This window comes from Amblyomma mixtum, chromosome 5 (genome assembly GCF_055824585.1).
Source record: "Amblyomma mixtum isolate Tamu chromosome 5, ASM5582458v1, whole genome shotgun sequence".
Lineage (NCBI taxonomy): Eukaryota > Metazoa > Arthropoda > Arachnida > Ixodida > Ixodidae > Amblyomma > Amblyomma mixtum.
The window spans coordinates 118,654,142-118,672,802 of NC_143016.1; the positions used below are offsets into that span (position 1 = coordinate 118,654,142).

The 18,661-nt window shown below is 49.4% G+C and overlaps 1 protein-coding gene across 7 annotated transcripts in view; it reads right to left on the reverse strand.

Moving 5' to 3' along the window:
• The window catches only part of LOC149343469 (activating molecule in BECN1-regulated autophagy protein 1-like), a 58,326-nt gene that overhangs the window by 4,925 nt on the left and 34,740 nt on the right, over nucleotides 1-18,661 (reverse strand). For 3 of the 7 annotated variants that reach the window (XM_089545932.1, XM_089545930.1, XM_089545929.1), the window contains exons 11-18: nucleotides 16,378-16,611; nucleotides 13,578-14,203; nucleotides 12,165-12,369; nucleotides 8,234-8,317; nucleotides 6,566-6,825; nucleotides 3,558-3,611; nucleotides 2,387-2,547; nucleotides 1,270-1,399 (exon numbers count right to left, since the gene is read on the reverse strand). In XM_089545932.1, the coding sequence (XP_089402058.1) occupies nucleotides 1,270-1,399; nucleotides 2,387-2,547; nucleotides 3,558-3,611; nucleotides 6,566-6,825; nucleotides 8,234-8,317; nucleotides 12,165-12,369; nucleotides 13,578-14,203; nucleotides 16,378-16,611 (1,754 nt within the window). The remainder of the gene's footprint in view (nucleotides 1-1,269; nucleotides 1,400-2,386; nucleotides 2,548-3,557; nucleotides 3,612-6,565; nucleotides 6,826-8,233; nucleotides 8,318-12,164; nucleotides 12,370-13,577; nucleotides 14,204-16,377; nucleotides 16,612-18,661) is intronic. The other 4 variants (XM_089545935.1, XM_089545934.1, XM_089545936.1 and 1 more) reach the window with 4 other exon arrangements.

Here is an 18,661-nt window from a genome sequence, read left to right on the forward strand (position 1 = left end):
ACTTTGCGAAGCTTACGAATGCAGCGCCATCTGTATGTGAGAAATAGAAGCTCTGATTGTTTGCCACCATGTCAACAGCATTTTGTTCTTGCACTTGTTCTACCTCCTATTTCTCGGACTATTATATCTACGAACTTTTGCTATCGCATCTGTTTCACACATTTCGTTGCCAGGAAGTTGTGTGTTTATCAACAATCTCGAAGTTTTCAACCTGGACACAGTTTACGTTATTAACCACAGCCATCACAACAATCTGTAAACACCCAAATTTTGGCCCAGTGAGGAGACAGTGTTTTATATTTTTTATATGTAGACCCTATGGGACGTTTCGCAACTAGCAAGATCAAAGAGCTCTGGGCTTGACTGCAGCAAGATGCTGCCAGCGTCATGAGCAGACCAGCAGCAGGGATTGTGTCTAAGCATGTATTTGAACAATACATGATTTTGAAAAGGCCTCTTGTGCTGTTAAACCTCTGTGTGTGCCACAAGTGCTCGGAATATATGCTTCAAAATTATTCTAAGAAAATTATCATTCACTCTGAATCCACTTCGAACCAAAAAAAAAAACACTATTGCACAAACCTAGCTGTGTCGCGTCTGCAGAACAGCAGAACAGACAAGCAGACAACTCTGCCACTGGCATCAGCTCTGTGTGCATGCTCGTAACCACACCCATCTCACCACGGCGGCCCTTCGTGGAACATCGAATGATTGCGGTCACCGCCTTCATGATATGTATTACTAAAAAAAAAATGGCTGAGGCTTAGCTAAGATTAAGCGTAGTCAGATGCGAAGCATATTGATGGCTAGGCTTGGTAATACATGGCTTTCCTTGGTTGACGTTCATCCCGCTCTTCATCGGTCTCTGTGGCACGCTGAAGCTTTCGCTTCTCGTTCAAATCAGCCCTACTTCTAGGCGGCATCCCAACACCTGGCCGCCTCGTAAGTGCCCGGAGAGCGAGGCAAGCTCAGCTTTATACCGCTGCTGTAGCGTCACGTGGTCAGCTGCAGCGCCTCTGATGTGGAGCATCCACCGCCGCGGCCGACTGCGCGAGCCGGCAGCCCATCTCTCCTCTGCTGTGACGTCATGTTGTCACGTGGTGTCACGTGGTCACGCTAAAGGTCAATGGTAGCTCCACCGCCGCGCTCGACGGGCTGGAGTGTAGCTCTAGTAATATGCTTCGCATAAAAATTGCACAGTTGAGCAGCGAGGACCCACGTACTGCAATCCATAGCTAGCACAATGCAGTGGCTGACACACTCACTCACCTGGATGGTGGTGTTCCTGGCCGTCCTGTCCACCTGGTCAGTGAGCATCACAAAGGGACTGGTGGCATCCCGTGTCGGGCCCGAGCGGGACGTCGGTCGGCCACCGCCATCCTCTTTGGAGATGGGCTTGCTGCACGAGCAGTGGCGCAACAGAGGGGATCAATGCTTAGACCAGGTTTTAAAGCCGCAAGTTATTCGAGAAAAGCTTTGGGCCGGGCGCCATCGGTAACGGTTCTGACATGCACATTTGGAGAAGCTGGCCAAAAATATCAAGCTCGTTCCCAACTCTACAGTGCACGTGAAAGGTGCAGATCGTGCGATGAACTGCAGTTCGGCTCAAAGAACAAAGGTGAGAAGCGACAAAGGAAAAGCAGCTCAGAAACAGCTGCAGTGCAATAGTCAACATGGCCACATAGCAAGGCACTTTCTTTTTGAGGAGTGAATCACGGTGGACAATAAATGCAGCTTTAGAAGTTAAAAAACTAGAGGTGACACTTAAGCTCAGTCTTAAGGGTATGACGCGACAATGTTAACGGTTTAATGCCCATATATGTGGAATTGGTCATCATCTACTTTACATTCGCAGATCCCCGGGAGTCCTCATACCTCTCCTTGCACAGTGGTGCAGCAGTTAAGCAAATTGCCACTGCTCTGCAATGGTAGGCGCTGCCACAAATGGGGCTTGTGCAACCCAGAATACTCGTCTTGAGCAACCTCTCGCAACCAGCCATTAATTTAAACTACCCCCTGCCAAGACGGGCAGTTCACTCACAATCCAGTGGGCAGGTTGTGATCGACACCACAAGGTCGTGTGTTCTAGGTGGCCCACCTTCCACCTAGGTTGCTTCTGTGGGGAATTTTCGCGAATTTTTAGCTCACGGCTGATGATGCCGATGCCGGCGTTTCTGCGACATGGGGCCCTTAACACTATCGCTTTAAAATGTCGTCCCACGGGCTCTTAGAATGAGGGAGGAAGGTGTCCCACTGCTGACAGAGACATCCGTTACAGCCCTGCTGTTGAGAGTTTGCCTGTTCCACTTGTACCTGCCCATCTTGACCGTCAACGTGAATGCTGTCGTCACATCGTGAGTTTGTTCCCAATTGCACTCCCACTCACTGGGGTCGGCAGATGCAGAGGGAGCCCCGGTTGGTGCCGTAGATGAGCCCCTCCCCGGGGCGGGGAAGCCAGCGCACGGAGTTGAGGCTGACGGGTGGCTGGCCGATGACGCCACCCGGCTGGCTCAGGTTGCCCACCTGCTGCAGCTGGCCCCCACCCGCCTGCACAGCAGCAGGAGAAGGAGAAGAACACTCACACAGTGTGGCACACTACACAGTGTGGCACACTACACAGTGTGGCACACTACACAGTGTGGTCACAAAAAGTCAACCACACCCTCGGACCCACGTCTGCACTGCCAGTTCTCGCCCGCCAGGGCAAAAATCGGCAGCAAGGGTGCTGCAGGCAAAACTTGCACACACAACATCATAGGCTTGCACAGCCCATTACCCCAATACAGTAAAACCTCGTTACGAGAGACACTCAAGAGACCAGAGAAAGATGTCTCTTATAACCAAGGTCTCTTGTAACCAAAAATTCTAAAAACACTGAGGAGTTGGACTAGATAAGTTCATCCACATTGAATATATCGTCGGGGCTGTAACCATGAAGTAGCTGAGGAGGAAGTTCACAATCTCTCGATGAGGATACGCAGTCTGTGACATGGTAATTTTGGTGCAGCGAGACAGTAATCGCAACTATGTGATGTGTGACATGAATCGAGGCAAGGGAATGAAAAGTGCAGCGGATACGAGTTGGTACGATGTCGGTCGTGTTGCATAAGCGTATCTGGGTTGTGCCTCTTCTGAATAGTGAAGAATTTACTCTAGGGACACAAAAAAGTTGTCCTTAGTAACCGAGTGTCTCTTGTAATCGTGTATCTTGTAACGAGATTTTACTGTAATTGCAAACACTGAGTTGTGCATGTTCACCATGGAAACTGGTACCACGATGCACCACTAAGCATGTCAAATGCGTTGCAACATAAACAAGGGCACACTGTTCTTCCTGACAATACTGAGCATGCTGAAGACTGTCAGAGCTACCACAAACGAGATGAACAAGGCCCAACAGTGTCAGGTTTCAAACGGCCACAATTTACTGCACTACTCGCGCAGCATGCACAGGCGTAGACTTCATCAATGACAACAGCCACCCAACAATGAAAACAGCATTAGAATAATCAACCTATGTAAAGTCACTTTTAAGCAAGATGGCAGGCAGCACTTACGGATGAAGAACCGTCCATGTCAGGCGGGGTCAGCTTGAAGATCTGAGCCACAACCTGCAGTGTTCAAGGTAAGCAATTAAGTCCAACAGTGTAAGGGAAAAAAATACTGATATGACTCAACACAGCTGCTGATGTCCACTGTAGAGATCAGAGAACAGGCGCATTGATGGAGTCTGTTTTTCTAACAGCACATTACTTCAAAACGTTACCGTGATTTCTTTTCAACACTTGTTATTGAAGGCTTGGAATTTGCAGAATGAACCACAGGAGAATCCAGCACCCTGAATGGGAGGTGCCATAAGCAATGCCAATCAAACGCAACATTTTACAAACTGCACTCATTGGAAAGTGGCGAGTATGTGTACAATCCACAGTAGGATGAGCGTCCTGGGGCCAAGACATCAGAACACTGATTTCGTCACAGAGCAATAGCCCAGGCATGCGACAAGCATGAAAATTCACTGCAGCAAATAAGCAGGCTTTAGAAAGCACCTGCAAACCATGCTTTCTTTTTTCATACAGAAGCATGTCAAGACCTTGTCATTTCACACGCGCGAAAGTGAACTGTGTCACAGCAGAATTTAAACTTTTTCTGCCTGGGCACAAAGACAATGCTTGCAGATAACACGAAAGGGAAATAAAGAAAAAATAAGATTAAGAACTGAACACTGCATGTAGCTATGCAAAATCTGCGTGCAGCTGAAGATGAGACACTTGCCCCGGTTAAACCATCTCAGCTAGAGCACTTTGGAAAGTGCCGCCCTGAAAATTTCCCACCTTCTACGTCATTCAATCCAAGAGCGGCAGTGCATTGAAGGTGGAGCCAACACCAGCTACTGCATTTACTCACGTACAGGCCAACCTGACGTTTTTTCAAAATTGTACTGTCCAAATCCAGGAGTAAAACAATACAAAAATCACAGCTATGACAAGATGCAAACCCAGTAAGAAATGCAAAAAAAGAAATAGAACAATCTGGTCACGAAGGAAGCAGCATCAAAAGGATAAGACGCGATAAATTTTGTTACAACAGACCTTAATGGTGTCCAAGATTTTGATCTGTTGTAAAAGAAGTCTGCTGAATCCCAACACCGTTGGAACAGATTTTGATTCAAAACCGTACACGTCTGTTGCAACAAAAGTAATCTATAAGCCACGCACATAGCTAGAGACAAGAACTGGTTTATTCCAGCTCAGTTGAAAGAAGCTACGAAAGTTATTTGAGCCGAATGGCTAAAAGCCTTAGATTTTGGGCGACCTGAGCCGAACGAAGGTTGAGCATGTAAGAAGCATGCACGGCAGTGCACTTCCATGTGAATGGGCAATATTCATCGCCGCCACACACGTTGAGTTGCACTCTGCCGTGGGGCAAGTGTTGAACTTTGCTCTTTTACGTCATGGTTACCCTTCATTCCTTTGTCGTGAGCCACACGAGGCAAAGCGCACCGTGTATTGCCGTATATATCTCTTTTTTTTTTTTTACCATCCAGATCTGGGAATGGGGGGTATCTACCTGTGAAGCAGACCTATTTGTGCAATTTGCGGGGCCAGAGGTGGCTCCCGCAGGTGGTTGCACATCTTGTGCATGTATAATTCTATACTTGAGAGCACCACTAATTCAAGCTTTTGGATAATTTGAAGCCCCACAATCCCACCGGGATGCAGAGAGCTTCATGTGCAGAAAACCTCACTAATGTGGGTGCCACTCATCATTACCAAGTGCGACTGCTATTTCGAACTGCGCGCAGTTTAGCCCACGTCCTCACGCTGATGATCACCTTACTGGGCGAAGGATAGGTGGCCTGGGTGCAAGTTCATCATCATCATCCTCACATTACAAAATGTGCATCCCATGCAACACACCAAAAATCCAAAACCACAAGACCGCTAACAGTGGTTTGCTTTGCTGCTCACAGCACTAATCAGTTGGGGAAGGACAGATGAATCATAGAAGGTGTGCTGTCTTATCATCCATGATCTCTGTCAGCCTCCAACAGCGCACTTATTTTGTGCACCATATCACTGCCATGCAGTTAAGTCAAGCTAATTAGGTTAGTCAATGGCAGGGATAGGAACACCACCAAAACATGGCAGACTGGTTGGTATATTGTAGGTACAGTCTTTGCCGAAAGTAACCAGGCTGCATGGGTTGCTTCTCAATTGTATTGTGGAGCCCTCACAGCTTCCCTAAAGATCAAGTATTTATCTGGTAGTGAGGGCAGGGGTGTTGCTTACCGTACAGAGATTTAAAGGTGCACTGAAGAGGAATCTGAACTCGTCTTTTGGCCGCGGGAACTCGATCTACACGTTCCTAGCATTCTTAGAAACCGCAACTTATTGCCTTGTATGGCCGATTTCCCTAATTAAATCGAATTAACGTCCGGCTCCCGCCCTTTTTTTTAAATTCTCCCTCGTACGATGGGCGGAGTCGACCAAAGCGTGAAGTTCCTTTCAGCCAGCTCCGTGGAGGCTTTGCTTTCGCTTAATGTTGTTTTTTAGGTTTCCATGAACAAAATAGTTTCATTCGCAGATAATATAGCTGCAAAATAAGCTCGCAGAAATAAAAATACGCGCGGACTATTTGCTACTACGGACTACTACGTATTACTCCGCCGATGGCAGAGCGGCAAGCCGCCACGGGACTGGGTGAAAGGCACTCCACGCGTTGGTTGACTCCGCCCACCGTACGAGGCAGAATTCAAGAAAAAGGGTGGGAGCCGGCCGTTAATTCGATTTAATTTGGGAAATCAGCCACACAGGGCAATAAGTCGCAGTTTCTAAGAATGCTAGGAACGTGTAGATCGAGTTCCCGCGGCAAAAAGACAAGTTCAGAATCCTCTTCAGTGCACCTTTAAGAGCTTGAGGGCTGGCATATACGACTGTGAAGCAAACCGTGCAGCCTGGTTAATTCTGGCAAAGACTGTATATCCGAATACCCGTTGGAGATAGGATCCATCGTAATGAGATTAACGCTGTCTCCGCATCAGGAGGAGGGTAGTAGCACTTGCCTCCCGCTCCTGGGCGAAGTATCCGCGCGTGGCGGCGAAGCCCACGACCAGGTACCGGGCCATGGGGGAGAGGCTGACCGAGATGGCGTTGGCCCCGAAGCTCCACGTGTGCAGCAGGGTGCCCCGTGGCCGCAGGGAGTAGACGCACAGGGAGGCCCCCAGCAGGCCACAGGGCACCAGGGCAGCCAGCAGGCCCCCGCCCAGGGCCACACTGGCATCATTGTGGATCTTGCACCGGGGGGCCACCAGGCAGGCCTTGGCTGCACTCACACCCACACACACACATTGTCAGGCCACACTGACGCTCCCTTCATTCTCTAGTATGTGTAACTACTGACACTATATACTGTCACAAGATGCGAAAATAATAAGCAAGTAATTACTCATTGACATCCACCCGAGCGCAGCCACATGGCTACAAAGGATAGCTATACAGCTTTCTCAGAAGCTTTGTAGTTAAAGGAAAATTCGTCCTGGTCCGGGGTTCGAACCCGGCACCACCGCTTCACCAGAGCAGTCGCTCGACCAACTGAGCTAACCGGGACGGCAAGGTTATGGTAGGGCGAGAGCAAATTGATCAATAACTCGAAGCAGGAACTGTGTTGGTCAAATGTTTAGGGGAAACCCCCCAGGTGGAGTAGATTTGTGATAAGGGAGTAATTACTCATTGACATCCAACCAAACGCAGCCATACGGCTAGAAAGGAAAGCTGAACATTTGACCAACACAGTTCCCACTTCAAATCATACAAACGAGACCTGCCGTTCGCCACCACGACTGCATTTGCACTTTGCAGCACGGTGTTCAGATTCAAGCAGGGCTACGATCATTTTCCGTGCCACACCTACCTTGACACAGCCTCTCTTCGGAAGTCCACTCAAATAAACCGTTATGAGAACTGTAGCAACCAAATCAGCCAGCGTGTGACGCCATAGACATATGTAGGCACTGGCCAGGACTGCGCCGGTAGTCTGAGATATCCGAATTTTCGAATACTCGGGTGCAAATTAACGAACATTTACTGTAACAAGGTTTTACAGCATCAGTAATTGTCACATACATAACAATCTTTGCAGTCAGTTCCCTAGCAGCACCTGTCTGATGATCAGTAACCAGTCGGTAACCCGACAGAATCTTGCAAAGAGAAACCAAGATTAGAAAATGTAATACAGCTAAACCTTGAGTTAACGAAGTCAGTAAAATCAGCAGTTTACTTCGTGATACACATCAAAATTTGTTTCCTAGCATGCTAAGAATCTGCCAAAAACGCATTGCGGGTAACTCCTGAGAAAAACCTTTACTTGTCATTAAAGTGGTCCTTTATTTCTGCCCTTTCTTTGCCAGCAGCAACAGCATTACTGCTGCTTATGCTTGTCGCCGTAGTATCATCTTGCTTATGTTGCGAGCTCGCGAGCTGCCTCAGCAAGTCTACCACGCCAACTGCCGCATACGTGGTCAGGACGATGCACTCGTCTTTAGTTTTGGTTTTGCTGTAATGATCATCCTCTTGTAAGAGCCCTATGCACACCAATGACTCGTTCCGCCGCTGCGACTACTGCGGGCTGAGCCAATGTGACATTCGAATAATTCGGATGTTTTCTCCACTCCCTCGAAGTCTGAGTTTAACGAGGTTTTACTGTACTAACTACAAAAAAGGTCATTCCTCACCGTCGCCAATGTCTGGCAGCTCTGTGCCTGTCATGTCCCAACACTGGATCCGATGGGTCAGATTGGGACCGGTCTCATAGAAGCCTAAAAGATAGAAAAAAAATTGTTTTTTTTAGATAAGCAGCTTTAACTGCCAAGTCATACAAAGCCCACCCACTGCATGCATACAGAAATGATGGTGAACAAAGTACAGATAACAGCCAGCGTGAAACACGGATACATCAAGACTAGGAGCACGCAGATATTCAAAACTTTCAAATAGCAGGCTGAATTTCTGCCTATTCTATTTGGTAAATGAATCTAGTTACTGCATATTTAATACTTATTGACCAGAACGGGCAAACTGTACAAGAGCTTCTAAACATCTGGTAATCATGAAGTGGTAAGACATGTTTTGACAATTTGACAAACACCTCAAAAATGGCCACACTAAATACAGTGCTGCAACCTTATGACGCCATTTAGGTAGACGCCGCGTGCACAACTCATGAAACTGTAGCTGTTGGTTACAATCCAGGCCTAGCACAGCCCCTCACACACCGCCTTCCCTCGGGCTGCACACCTGAGGCGGCATAGGAAACCGCCATCGCCCTAGCCCTTGTACATTCCAATGCAAACTACATCTTTAGCGATTCCAAAACGGCTCTGTTCAACTTCGCGAGAGGCAGGATTCACGCCCCTGCTTGGGAGTTGTTGAACACCCCCTCCAAAAACTTACCACGCAGGTTAGAGCTCCAGTGGGTGCCGGCTCACTCTGGGGATCCAGGAAACGAGGCTGCCGATAAATTGGCCCGAGGTTCGATTTGCCGGGCTCAGGACGGCCTCGATCCAGGTTTCTCGAGAGAACGGGCGCACACCTTTGCAGAGCTCACGCAAATGCCCCGCTTGGACCGTCGGACTTACCCTCCTCCACACCCCTCCCTCACCCACTCCCAACAGATCCTGTGGAGACGCCTCCAGAACCGCTCTCTCTCATCCCCTCAGCTGCTATCTCGCTACTGTGGCACCTCCCCTGCATGCACCCTGTGCGGCGACCCTCACGCCACCCTCTCCCACATCCTTTTCGGCTGCCCTGCTGATCCTCCCCCGCAGGGACAGCCCGCGTTATCAAGATGGGAGGACTGGGAGGTCGTGCTCTCGTCTCCGGACCCGCCATCGCAGCTTGCTGCGGTGCTTTGGGGTGCCGACGTCATGACCAAACACCACATGAACGTTCCGACGTAGAGTGGGACCGTGCGGTGGTCCAGGGACCCAAGGGGGGTCTAAACACACTTGCCATAATAAAGTTTTTCTCTCTCTTATGACTCAGTTTTCAGACAAGAAACAAAATATCGGTGTTGAAGTGTTGGTACACCAGTGAGTATGTCAGGTCTACAAAGCAGCCCGTCACAAGCACAAACCTCGGCTCACAGAGCACTGCCGTCCTCTCTGAGCATCCTGGCATAGCTGCACGCTTTTCACAAATTTGGCTGCTTTCCCCTCGAGCATTGGGAATAAAGCCACTCAGATCCCAAGAGTCCCATCAGCTGTAACTATGTGATTGATGGTTAAACACAGCGGTACGACCAAGATGCCCCTTTCCCTCCGTTGTGCCTTCATCCTCCCAAACGTTTTAACCCCCCCCTCCCTTGGACACTACACTAAGGCCTTGGGAATCAGGTTGCTTCTGCTCAGTGACACCACAGTTACACGGCTTTGCCGCGAGGGGTCCTAGTTCAAGGCAGCCGTCCGAGACCTTTGAAGCCCAAAGGAGTGGCCTTCAGAAACTGCGACTGCAGCACGAGCCAGTGTAAACAACTAAAAACACACAAGGAAAAATCTAAGCAGCTGACAATGCCTGGGGGTATCTTCTAACAACAAAAAAATTTATCTAGTTTAACAATTTGGACAGGTTATATTTATAAAGGTCACGCTTGGATCGTACGACAGTAAAGGTGCAACTACAACAAGTGCGCTATGCAGCCAGGATGATAACAAAATCCACAGCTGCTGAAGAGAAGTGCCACTTCTAGACACGAGATGGAATCACTGCTCAGCTCAATGAATAGAAATTCTTGGGTTCAGTTTTGAAACTTCCCCTTCCAGCACCTTATGCATAGCGAGCAGTCTGCTCCAGCTTTGCTGACTGCTCCACCTTTCAGCAACACCGACAACGCAGCTCCTTTCAGGTTTTGCTCCTCAGCCGCAAGGCATTATAGAGGAGTGCTGCGCAACAGGGGTACAACCCTTATAGAGTTCTGGACTATCCGTCATGACAGCCCAGCCCTCAGCAGTGTATACAGGGCCTGTTCTGAAAGTAGTAGGACTGGTTTTTTCCTGGGCGAACGGGTGGACGAGAGGCGGTGTGCGCGTGCAGGGTCGTTGAAGGGGGATATTGGGAATGCTGGGGAAAATCGGCAGTCGGCTCTCGGCCGTTGAAGAGAGGAGGTCGCTTGTACTGTGAACCCCTGTCGAAACGTCTCGTCACGCAGAATCATAGAGCGTTTACTGGATCAGCGATGCGCGATCAAATTTTTAGTAAATCTTGGTAAAACAGGCAAAGAGACTCACAACATGATTAAGGAGGCCTACGGTGACGCTTCCATGGGTAGATCAGGCGTTTTTTGAGGGGCACAAGCTTTTCCGAGAAGGTAAGGAAAGAGTGGAGGAAGACGACCGCTCCAGACGCCCTTCGACCAGCAAGACCAACGAAAATGTGTAGCGAGTGAAATATTTTAACAGTGATCATAGAATGAGTATCAGAATGATTGCTGATGACTTGAGCATTCCTCTAACCCAAGTTTTTGAGAACGTGACAGAAAACTTATCCATGAGGAAAGCGTGCACGAAGTTGGTGCCGGGAGTGTTGTCAGAGGAGCAAAAGGCCAACCAGTAGGATCTTCTTCATCATGTGAATGAGGACCCCGATTTTTTGCCCAGCACAAGGCGGCAACGCTGCCTCAGCCCCCCCTAGAGACTCGACTTAGCCCCGCCAGACTTATTTCTATTCCCGAGAATAAAATCGATGCTCGAGGGGAAACATCACGGATCGGTAGAGGTGGTTCAACAGGCCGTGACGAGGGAGCTAAACAGCATTCTGGTCCAGGCGTTCCTGGAGGCGTACGAAAACTGCAAAACTCATTGGCAGCAGTGTGTAGGTGCGGAAGGGTGCTACCTTGAAAAATTGTAATCGTTTGTATTATTCTCTTGAATATATTTTGTTTAAAAAAATGAGTCCTACTACTTTCAGAACAGACCATGTATAACAGATATCTGTACTTAGAAGGAAAGGCAGTCCCGCATAAGGGGCCCTGCAACACTATCCAGTTAAGTTGCGGTATGTCTGGATTGCTAAAGAACACAAGCCGGTTCACGAACATCGCCCAGGTATAGTTTTTTCAATGCGCTTTGCAGACGTGCAGTTATCTGCAGCCGAAATTAGAATTTCAGCATTGCTGCTCCTTTCTCACACCTCTCGTTCTGCCCTCTTAAAGGTGGGCACTCCACTGCCGGCCTCAACCCCTCAGCCCCACCACAGGGTTGCCAGCAGGTGCGGGAATCCCCAGGTGGTGGAACTTTCGAGCGCGATGCGACTGACCGGCCGCAGCCACAGTAGCTGCATGGCATCTGAAAGAATCTGCCCAACAGCCATTTCTTAACAAACGTACACAGACGCGTCATACAGAGTAGGACTAGAGTATGAAAAAGTCGTTGGAAAGAGTTCGCCAACTTTCGAGGATGATTGTAGGTTCCCTGCCGCATGTGAAGTATTATCTGCTCATACGTTCATGACAGCACAGTCTAGCTAGTTGTTATACAACTCAAAAGGTGTTTGCAGGGTCCTTTCAAAACGTAAAGCAAAGGAGAGACAGGCAGAGAGAGAGGCACTGAGAACAGGAACTGTGTCTGAGTCAGCCCTGAACCAAACGACAAGAGAAGCACAGAGACTCACTGAGCCGTGGCCGGAAGCCTCCGTCGTACAGGAGCGAGAAGTATGCAGCCGAGGGCACGGGGGGACCCCACAGGGAGTCCAGTACTCCTCCTCGCGAGGCAGACGCCCCTGACAGGATCACCGGCAGTGGCGGGGAGCGTGGCCGCGGAGGCACGGGGGCAGTCGGACGCACCGGTGGAGGCGATGACGGTGGCGACACGTGTAGCTGCACGAATCCGCGACACCAACGGTCACGCAAAAGGAGCAGGAAGCTACATCCCCGAACGCAACAGGTTTTAAATGAATGAGGTTAGTCGCCCAACATTACTCCACGGCAGCCTTCAACAACGTGCATCATTTTCGGGGTGAGGCAAATCCCATCACGATGGAAGCTGGTTTGGTTTGGTTTATTGTGGTTTAACGTCCCAAAGCGACTCAGGCTATGAGGGTCATCGTAGTGAAGGGGTCCAGGAATTTCAACCACCTGGGGTTCTTTAACGTGCACTGACATCGCACAGTACATGGGCCTCTAGAATTTCTCCTCCATCGAAATGCAACTGCCGGGGCCAGGATCGAAGCCGCGTCTTTCGAGTCAGCAGCCGAGCGCCGTAACCACTGAGCCACCGCGGCGGGGTAGGATGGAAGCTGGGGAAGAAATGCAAGGGGAACAACGCACATCGTTGTTCTCCTTGCATTACTTGCCAAGCTTCCAGCCTGCTGGGATTTGCCTCAACCTTGACGACGAGCCTGGAAGACTGCAAAAAGCTTAGAGGGGACACTAAAAGGAACTTCAACTAATTTTTTATCTCTATAGAAATCGATTGCTTTGCACTTTGTGGCTATACGTTGAAGTTTGTTCGGCAGCAAAAGAGAAATTTATTGCTCAGAAAAATGAATTTAGAAATGCAGCATTCTTTTTTTTTTTTTCCAGGAACTGGCTAAAACTGGTGACGTCAAAAGCGGAAGGAACTCCGTGATCGCCAGTCTGAGGTGAATGGCAGTATGACCTGGCCTCAGAGATCCGCATCCAAGGAAAGTGCACAGGCATCATTGCACTTTGCTCATGAAAAATGGCCACTGACGGCCGTTCATTTTTTCGTGTTTTCTAGTTTATAAAAGCTCTGTTTTAAAGAAAACTAGCCTCTATGTCTTTAGAAAATAGTAATCCGTCAGTGCAGGCCAGCATCAATTTGTCTTCCATGTCCTCTTAACAAGCCGAGCCTTAGTAGTGACATTTTTAGTTCCTGTGGTCATGGCCACCAAGCTAAAACAGAAGCCAGTTGATACCTCTTTATAACACAGCATTCACTATGTGAACTAAAATTGCTGGAGATCACTGTTTCTTCAATGACGAAGCTGCCCATGCAGAGCAGCTGAGAAGTGGAGTGAAAGCTCTCGTGCAAGTATGTGCAATACAGGCGAGTAGTCCCCCACCTCTGGAACGGACGGGTCCTCTTCAAGCCCAGAGGGCGGTGGAGAGGCAGGCCAGAAGCGATTCCGCCCCATCACCCCACCCACTGCAGACAGGCCCCGCCCCTGCATCGATGTTGAGTATTCCTCGCCAGGCGATGGATCAACGCGCATGCGCCCGAAGTCCAGGTCGTCCTCATCTGACGAGTCCAGCGAGTCCGATGAGGAGGACGACGAGCCCTCGTGGTCGGCGGTGTTGCCCAAAAAGGGCCGGTAGTGCCTGCGATGGTGGCGGTGGCGGCGGAGGCCATGCCTCCTCAGCCTGGGGCACTCCGTCGAGCGGCGCGCAGAGGGTGGGGTCGAGAAGACGCTTGGCACCACAGGTGGTGAAGCTCGACTCCTCGAGGTGGACGCAGCGGCGGAAGCGCTGCTGGGCGGCGTTTGTGGCGGTGAAGAGTGGCGGGTGCGACTCGCTTGGGACGCGAACGGAGAGAAGAGTGGAGGGGGGCTAGATGAGGATGAAGTGGTGGCAGTGGTGGTCGCGGAGGCAGCCCCACCAGAAGAGGATGTGGCATTGAGGTGTAGCTGCGTCAGGCGGTAGTCAGCAGCCAGGATCCGCTGCATCTGGCGTGTCAGCTGCAGGCTCATCTCTGAAATGTCAAGGAAGAAAGAAGGAGACAAAAACAAAAGCACATGAGGAACAAGGTACGCTCAGAAAACAAATTGGAATCGGAAAACAGCCCATATTTTAGTGCCTAGAAGCACAGCTGTTGTCATACAGGCTAAAAAGACACTTAAAAAGTCTCTGTCGCCGTATGTATTTACAGAGCTGCAGATCCTAGTGATTACAAGTTCCATGAGGCATCAAGAAAGGACCTGCTTCAAGGGATCCCTCCCAGATACAGGGACAAGCATCATGGAAACAAGCACACATTGCAAAAGAGAAGAAGGAAGGACCAAGATACCAGTGCTGCCTCCTGTGATCCAGAGGCCCATAAGCAAGTCGGCCACTCCTCTGCAGATAGGAAAATCACACAAACTATTGCACAAGATAGTGGTGAAAATGGGGCACGCATCGCTTGGGGCATTATTCCACAACTGGCGCTGTGCCTTCAGGCATCACGAAGGAGTATGGAAAGGAGTGGTCACACTCACATTGCAGCTCCTGTTGCTGCATTGGTGTCCCATTTTGCGAGCCATCTTGTTGCCTTTTGCCAGCAGTGCCTTTTGCCCTGGCCCACCGATAATTGACCGGTGACATCCCTCCTCCAGTGAGGAGGTGTTTGGCCTCTTTAAAACCAAACTTATTAAACCAAACTGTGATTTTAGACTTTTTCTAACTGAACAGAATTGTTTTCCAAAGAAATGTCAGCACGAGTCTATAAAATAATATTTACTACTGTAACTACATGACTCCCATTCCCTCATTTAATGCCTAGCAAGCCTCACAGGTTTAGTGAATTATGCTAATGATGGGTGAAAACATATTTGTTTGCTGTTCCTTTCATATCTGTGTTCAGTGGAAAAGCATCTGTGTTTAGTTTGAACTACCCGTGCTGATATTTGAAAATATTCAATTCAATTCGCAACCAATTTTTAGTACTCCTATTCACTTCCGAACCAAAAATTTGATAACTGCACACCTCTAATTTCTACAGAGATCCTACAAACTTGTAAAAACCTCTTGCTGCAAGCATACCATCCTCTACAGCAGTGAAAATTTCACGCTGATAGGTGCACCTGTTAACTGAAACTGAAATGGCTTGCACCTTTGTTGGAGCAACTCTGACCTCACCCTTGACCACAAAGTAGGGAGGAAGTGAGAGCACCGCTTGTAACTGTACACTAAAGCACATGACTCCAATCCCTCAGCCAAAAGTAATCCCATTCCAGTGAATTAAAGGGACACTGAGGAGAGCACTATTAATATTTTTTTTATAGCAAAATCCGATAGTTCAGCATGTCATGGCTTTGTTGCCACTTGGCCGGCAGCGAAAGATGCATTTATTTCTAATAAATTTGGATTCGAAGTTGAAAAAGTTTTTCCCGCCGCTCTGATTCAAACTTGGGATTCTCCTATGACGACACAGGACTAAGTGACGTGAAACATGACGTGCGCATGACGTACCGCAGACTCCGTGATTTCTGGCAGCCAGCAGTGCGGCCTAGCAGCAGCCGAAAAGAAAGCTACCGCCGGCCGCACGTTGAAGGCATCTATCGACTATTGCGGCCGTCGCTTCGTTTACGTTTGCACCGGCGTTTTGCCAGCATTACAATGGATCCCGTTCTCGAAGTCGTCAGCGAAGTTCTCGCAAATAGACACCTTTAGCATACCGTGTACCTTGTTACCGTTAGCGGAATACCGGGAGCCCCCATACCGCTGTGAGCAGGCGCTGATTGGTCCCGGCGCTGCAGGAGCGCGCGTAGCTGTCGGGTATGTGGCGCCATCTGGCGACGTCAAGGAGATTTGCGCATGCATTTGCTGCGCCTCAGTGATTCGCGGCTTCTCGTGTCCTAGTGTTGCTAGAACTATTGGTTCTAGCAACACTGTTTGGTCCTATGACGTCATGAAGCTTGTACTTGCGAGTTTGGCCTGTGGCGGCGATACCTGTATTTTGGTTCTTGCTCTTTTCTACGTTACAAGAGCTTTGTTGTCAGTATGAATGGCGTTTTTGTAATCAGGAGCTGGTATTCTGTCGATGCAAGTCAACTTCAATTTCTCCTCAGTGTCCCTTTAATGCAAGAGCAACTACGGGGATGGAATGAACACCAAGCAAGTTATAACATGCGCTCCACAATGAAGGCCCTGTCGGTGTGCGCTCACCAACGAGCCAGAGGCAGTAGGCGAGGTCCCAGTGCTGGCTGAACGTGGCCTCGTCCCCCGCTTCCTCATGCTGCTGCTCCCCCCCTCCTCCTCGGGCGGCGGCCGGGTGGCGCTCCTCAGCTGCTGCTGCGACAGAGGATGATGCGCGTGGCTGACCACTTTCGGCCGCCACGCCCTCCCGGGAGGACGGGCCACTGTCCGACCGGCTCGACCAGCGACCAGCCGCCGCGGCCGCTGCGAGAACGGCGCAAGCCGCGCTCACAACTCAGGACCCCGATCATGTTCTCAACGCCCACTGCCCACCTGCTCCTCCGTATTCCTCAGCAATGCTAGGGAATGCGAGGTGGGCACTGTAGTGGTCACTCTTACAAGTGGCCCTTTGAGTGGACTGACGTGGATAGCTGGGGTAGTCTGTACATGTAGACAATCGGAAGTACAGTAAAACCTAGTTACAAGAGACACTCAAGGGGCCCCAAGAAAGACATCTCTTATAACCAAGCTCTCTTGTAACCGAAAATTCTAACACTGAGGAGCTGGACTAGATAAGTTCATCCACGTTGAATACATCGTCGCGGCTGTAACCGTGAAGTAGCTGAAGAGGTTTGGTTTGGTTTGGTTTTATGGGGTTTAACATCCCAAAGCGACTAAGGCTATGAGGGACGCCGTAGTGGAGGGCTCCGGAAATTTCGACCACCTGGGGTTCTTTAACGTGCACTGGAATCGCACAGTACACGGGCCTCTAGAATTTCTCCTCCAAAGAAATTCAACCGCCGCGGCCGGGATCGAAGAGGAAGTTCACGATTCTTGATGAGGAAACGCAGTCTGTGATAAGGCAATTTTGGTGCAGCGAGACAGTAACCGCCCCTATGTGATGTGTGACATGAATTGAGGAAAGGGAATGAAAAGTGCAGCGCATATGAGTTGGTACGATGTCGGCCACATTGCGTAAACATATCTGGGTTGCGTCTCTTCTAAATAGTGAAGAATTTACTCTAGGGACACAAAACAGTTGCCCTTAGTAACCGAGTGTCTCTTGTAACCATATCTCTTGTATGTGGTGTCGTTAACATGGCAAATATAGGAAAACCAACCAAAACACTTTCAAATGTCTCTCATAACCAAGTGTCTCTTGTAACTATGTCTCTTGTAACAAGATTTTACACCAAGATCACAAAGTACAGGACCAAGATGGCACAGGCACTTACAGTATTTACTTGATTCTAAGCACCCATTTTCTTTTTCCGATGCCCAAAATGGGGTGGGGTGCTAAGATTCGAAAAACCTAAATGGACCCCCCCCCCCCCCCCCCCCCCTCCTACTTTCCTCGGCGATATCTCGACAAGACGGGCGCAAGAAGAAACAACATTTTCTTTGACAAACATTCGTGCAAAAATAGATGCAAGCAGTGTAACCCACCACTTCTGTCTAGTACTCAGTCGCTATCACTGCCATTACAGTCCCTCACATCGTTTGAGCCGCTCCTCTCCATATCCCATAACAGAACACCCTGTCGAACCCTGGCTCGCATGGAACACCCTGCAGGAAATTACATCATTGTTGCAATCTCCTTTGCTTCCATCTGGATTGCATCGGCCGTGACAGCAAAGCCCTTGCATCATTTGCTGCAAACAAACTTGGCGACTCCTTTTTAGAAGTTAGAGATGCCAGCCCTTGCACAGCCCTATGAACTCCATACGTGCTGCGGCGCCTCTGAAAATGTGGTCCCGCTGCTTCCTACCACCCTATGACGCAGGGTCAGTCCATGCCGAAGTCCGCGGCAGCGCTGTGGTTTCCGTTGTCTTAGGCAAACATGATTATTGTTCGCCTCTACTTCAAGGTATAGGCAGCCCGCTTCGAAAATCATGCCAATTTCCATTACAGCTGTCAGACAACTGACACCAAACATAGCGACAACGCGCCCGTGAAACCGAATCCTGCTGAGTGACGATGATATGAGACCCATGTGACAGCGTGCTGATAACATTTGATCAGAGTCATTTATAATGTGCGTTTGGCCATTTTGTGGCCGTTCTGTGCTGCCATCTGTGTAAAAACTCCGCGCTGTTATAAGAAATCAAAGAGAATGGTGCACTGATAACATGAACTGTGCGTGCCTGCATATGCGTGTGTACTGCAAGCGATAATACTAGACCGTACCTGAGCCAGTCATGGTTTCATCATGTCTGCATCACCTCACATCCTGGTACCAGACAGTGTGACACAGCCACAGGTCATGCGGCAAACGAATGCACGCACTGCACCCCCCCCTCCCCCCTCCCATCTG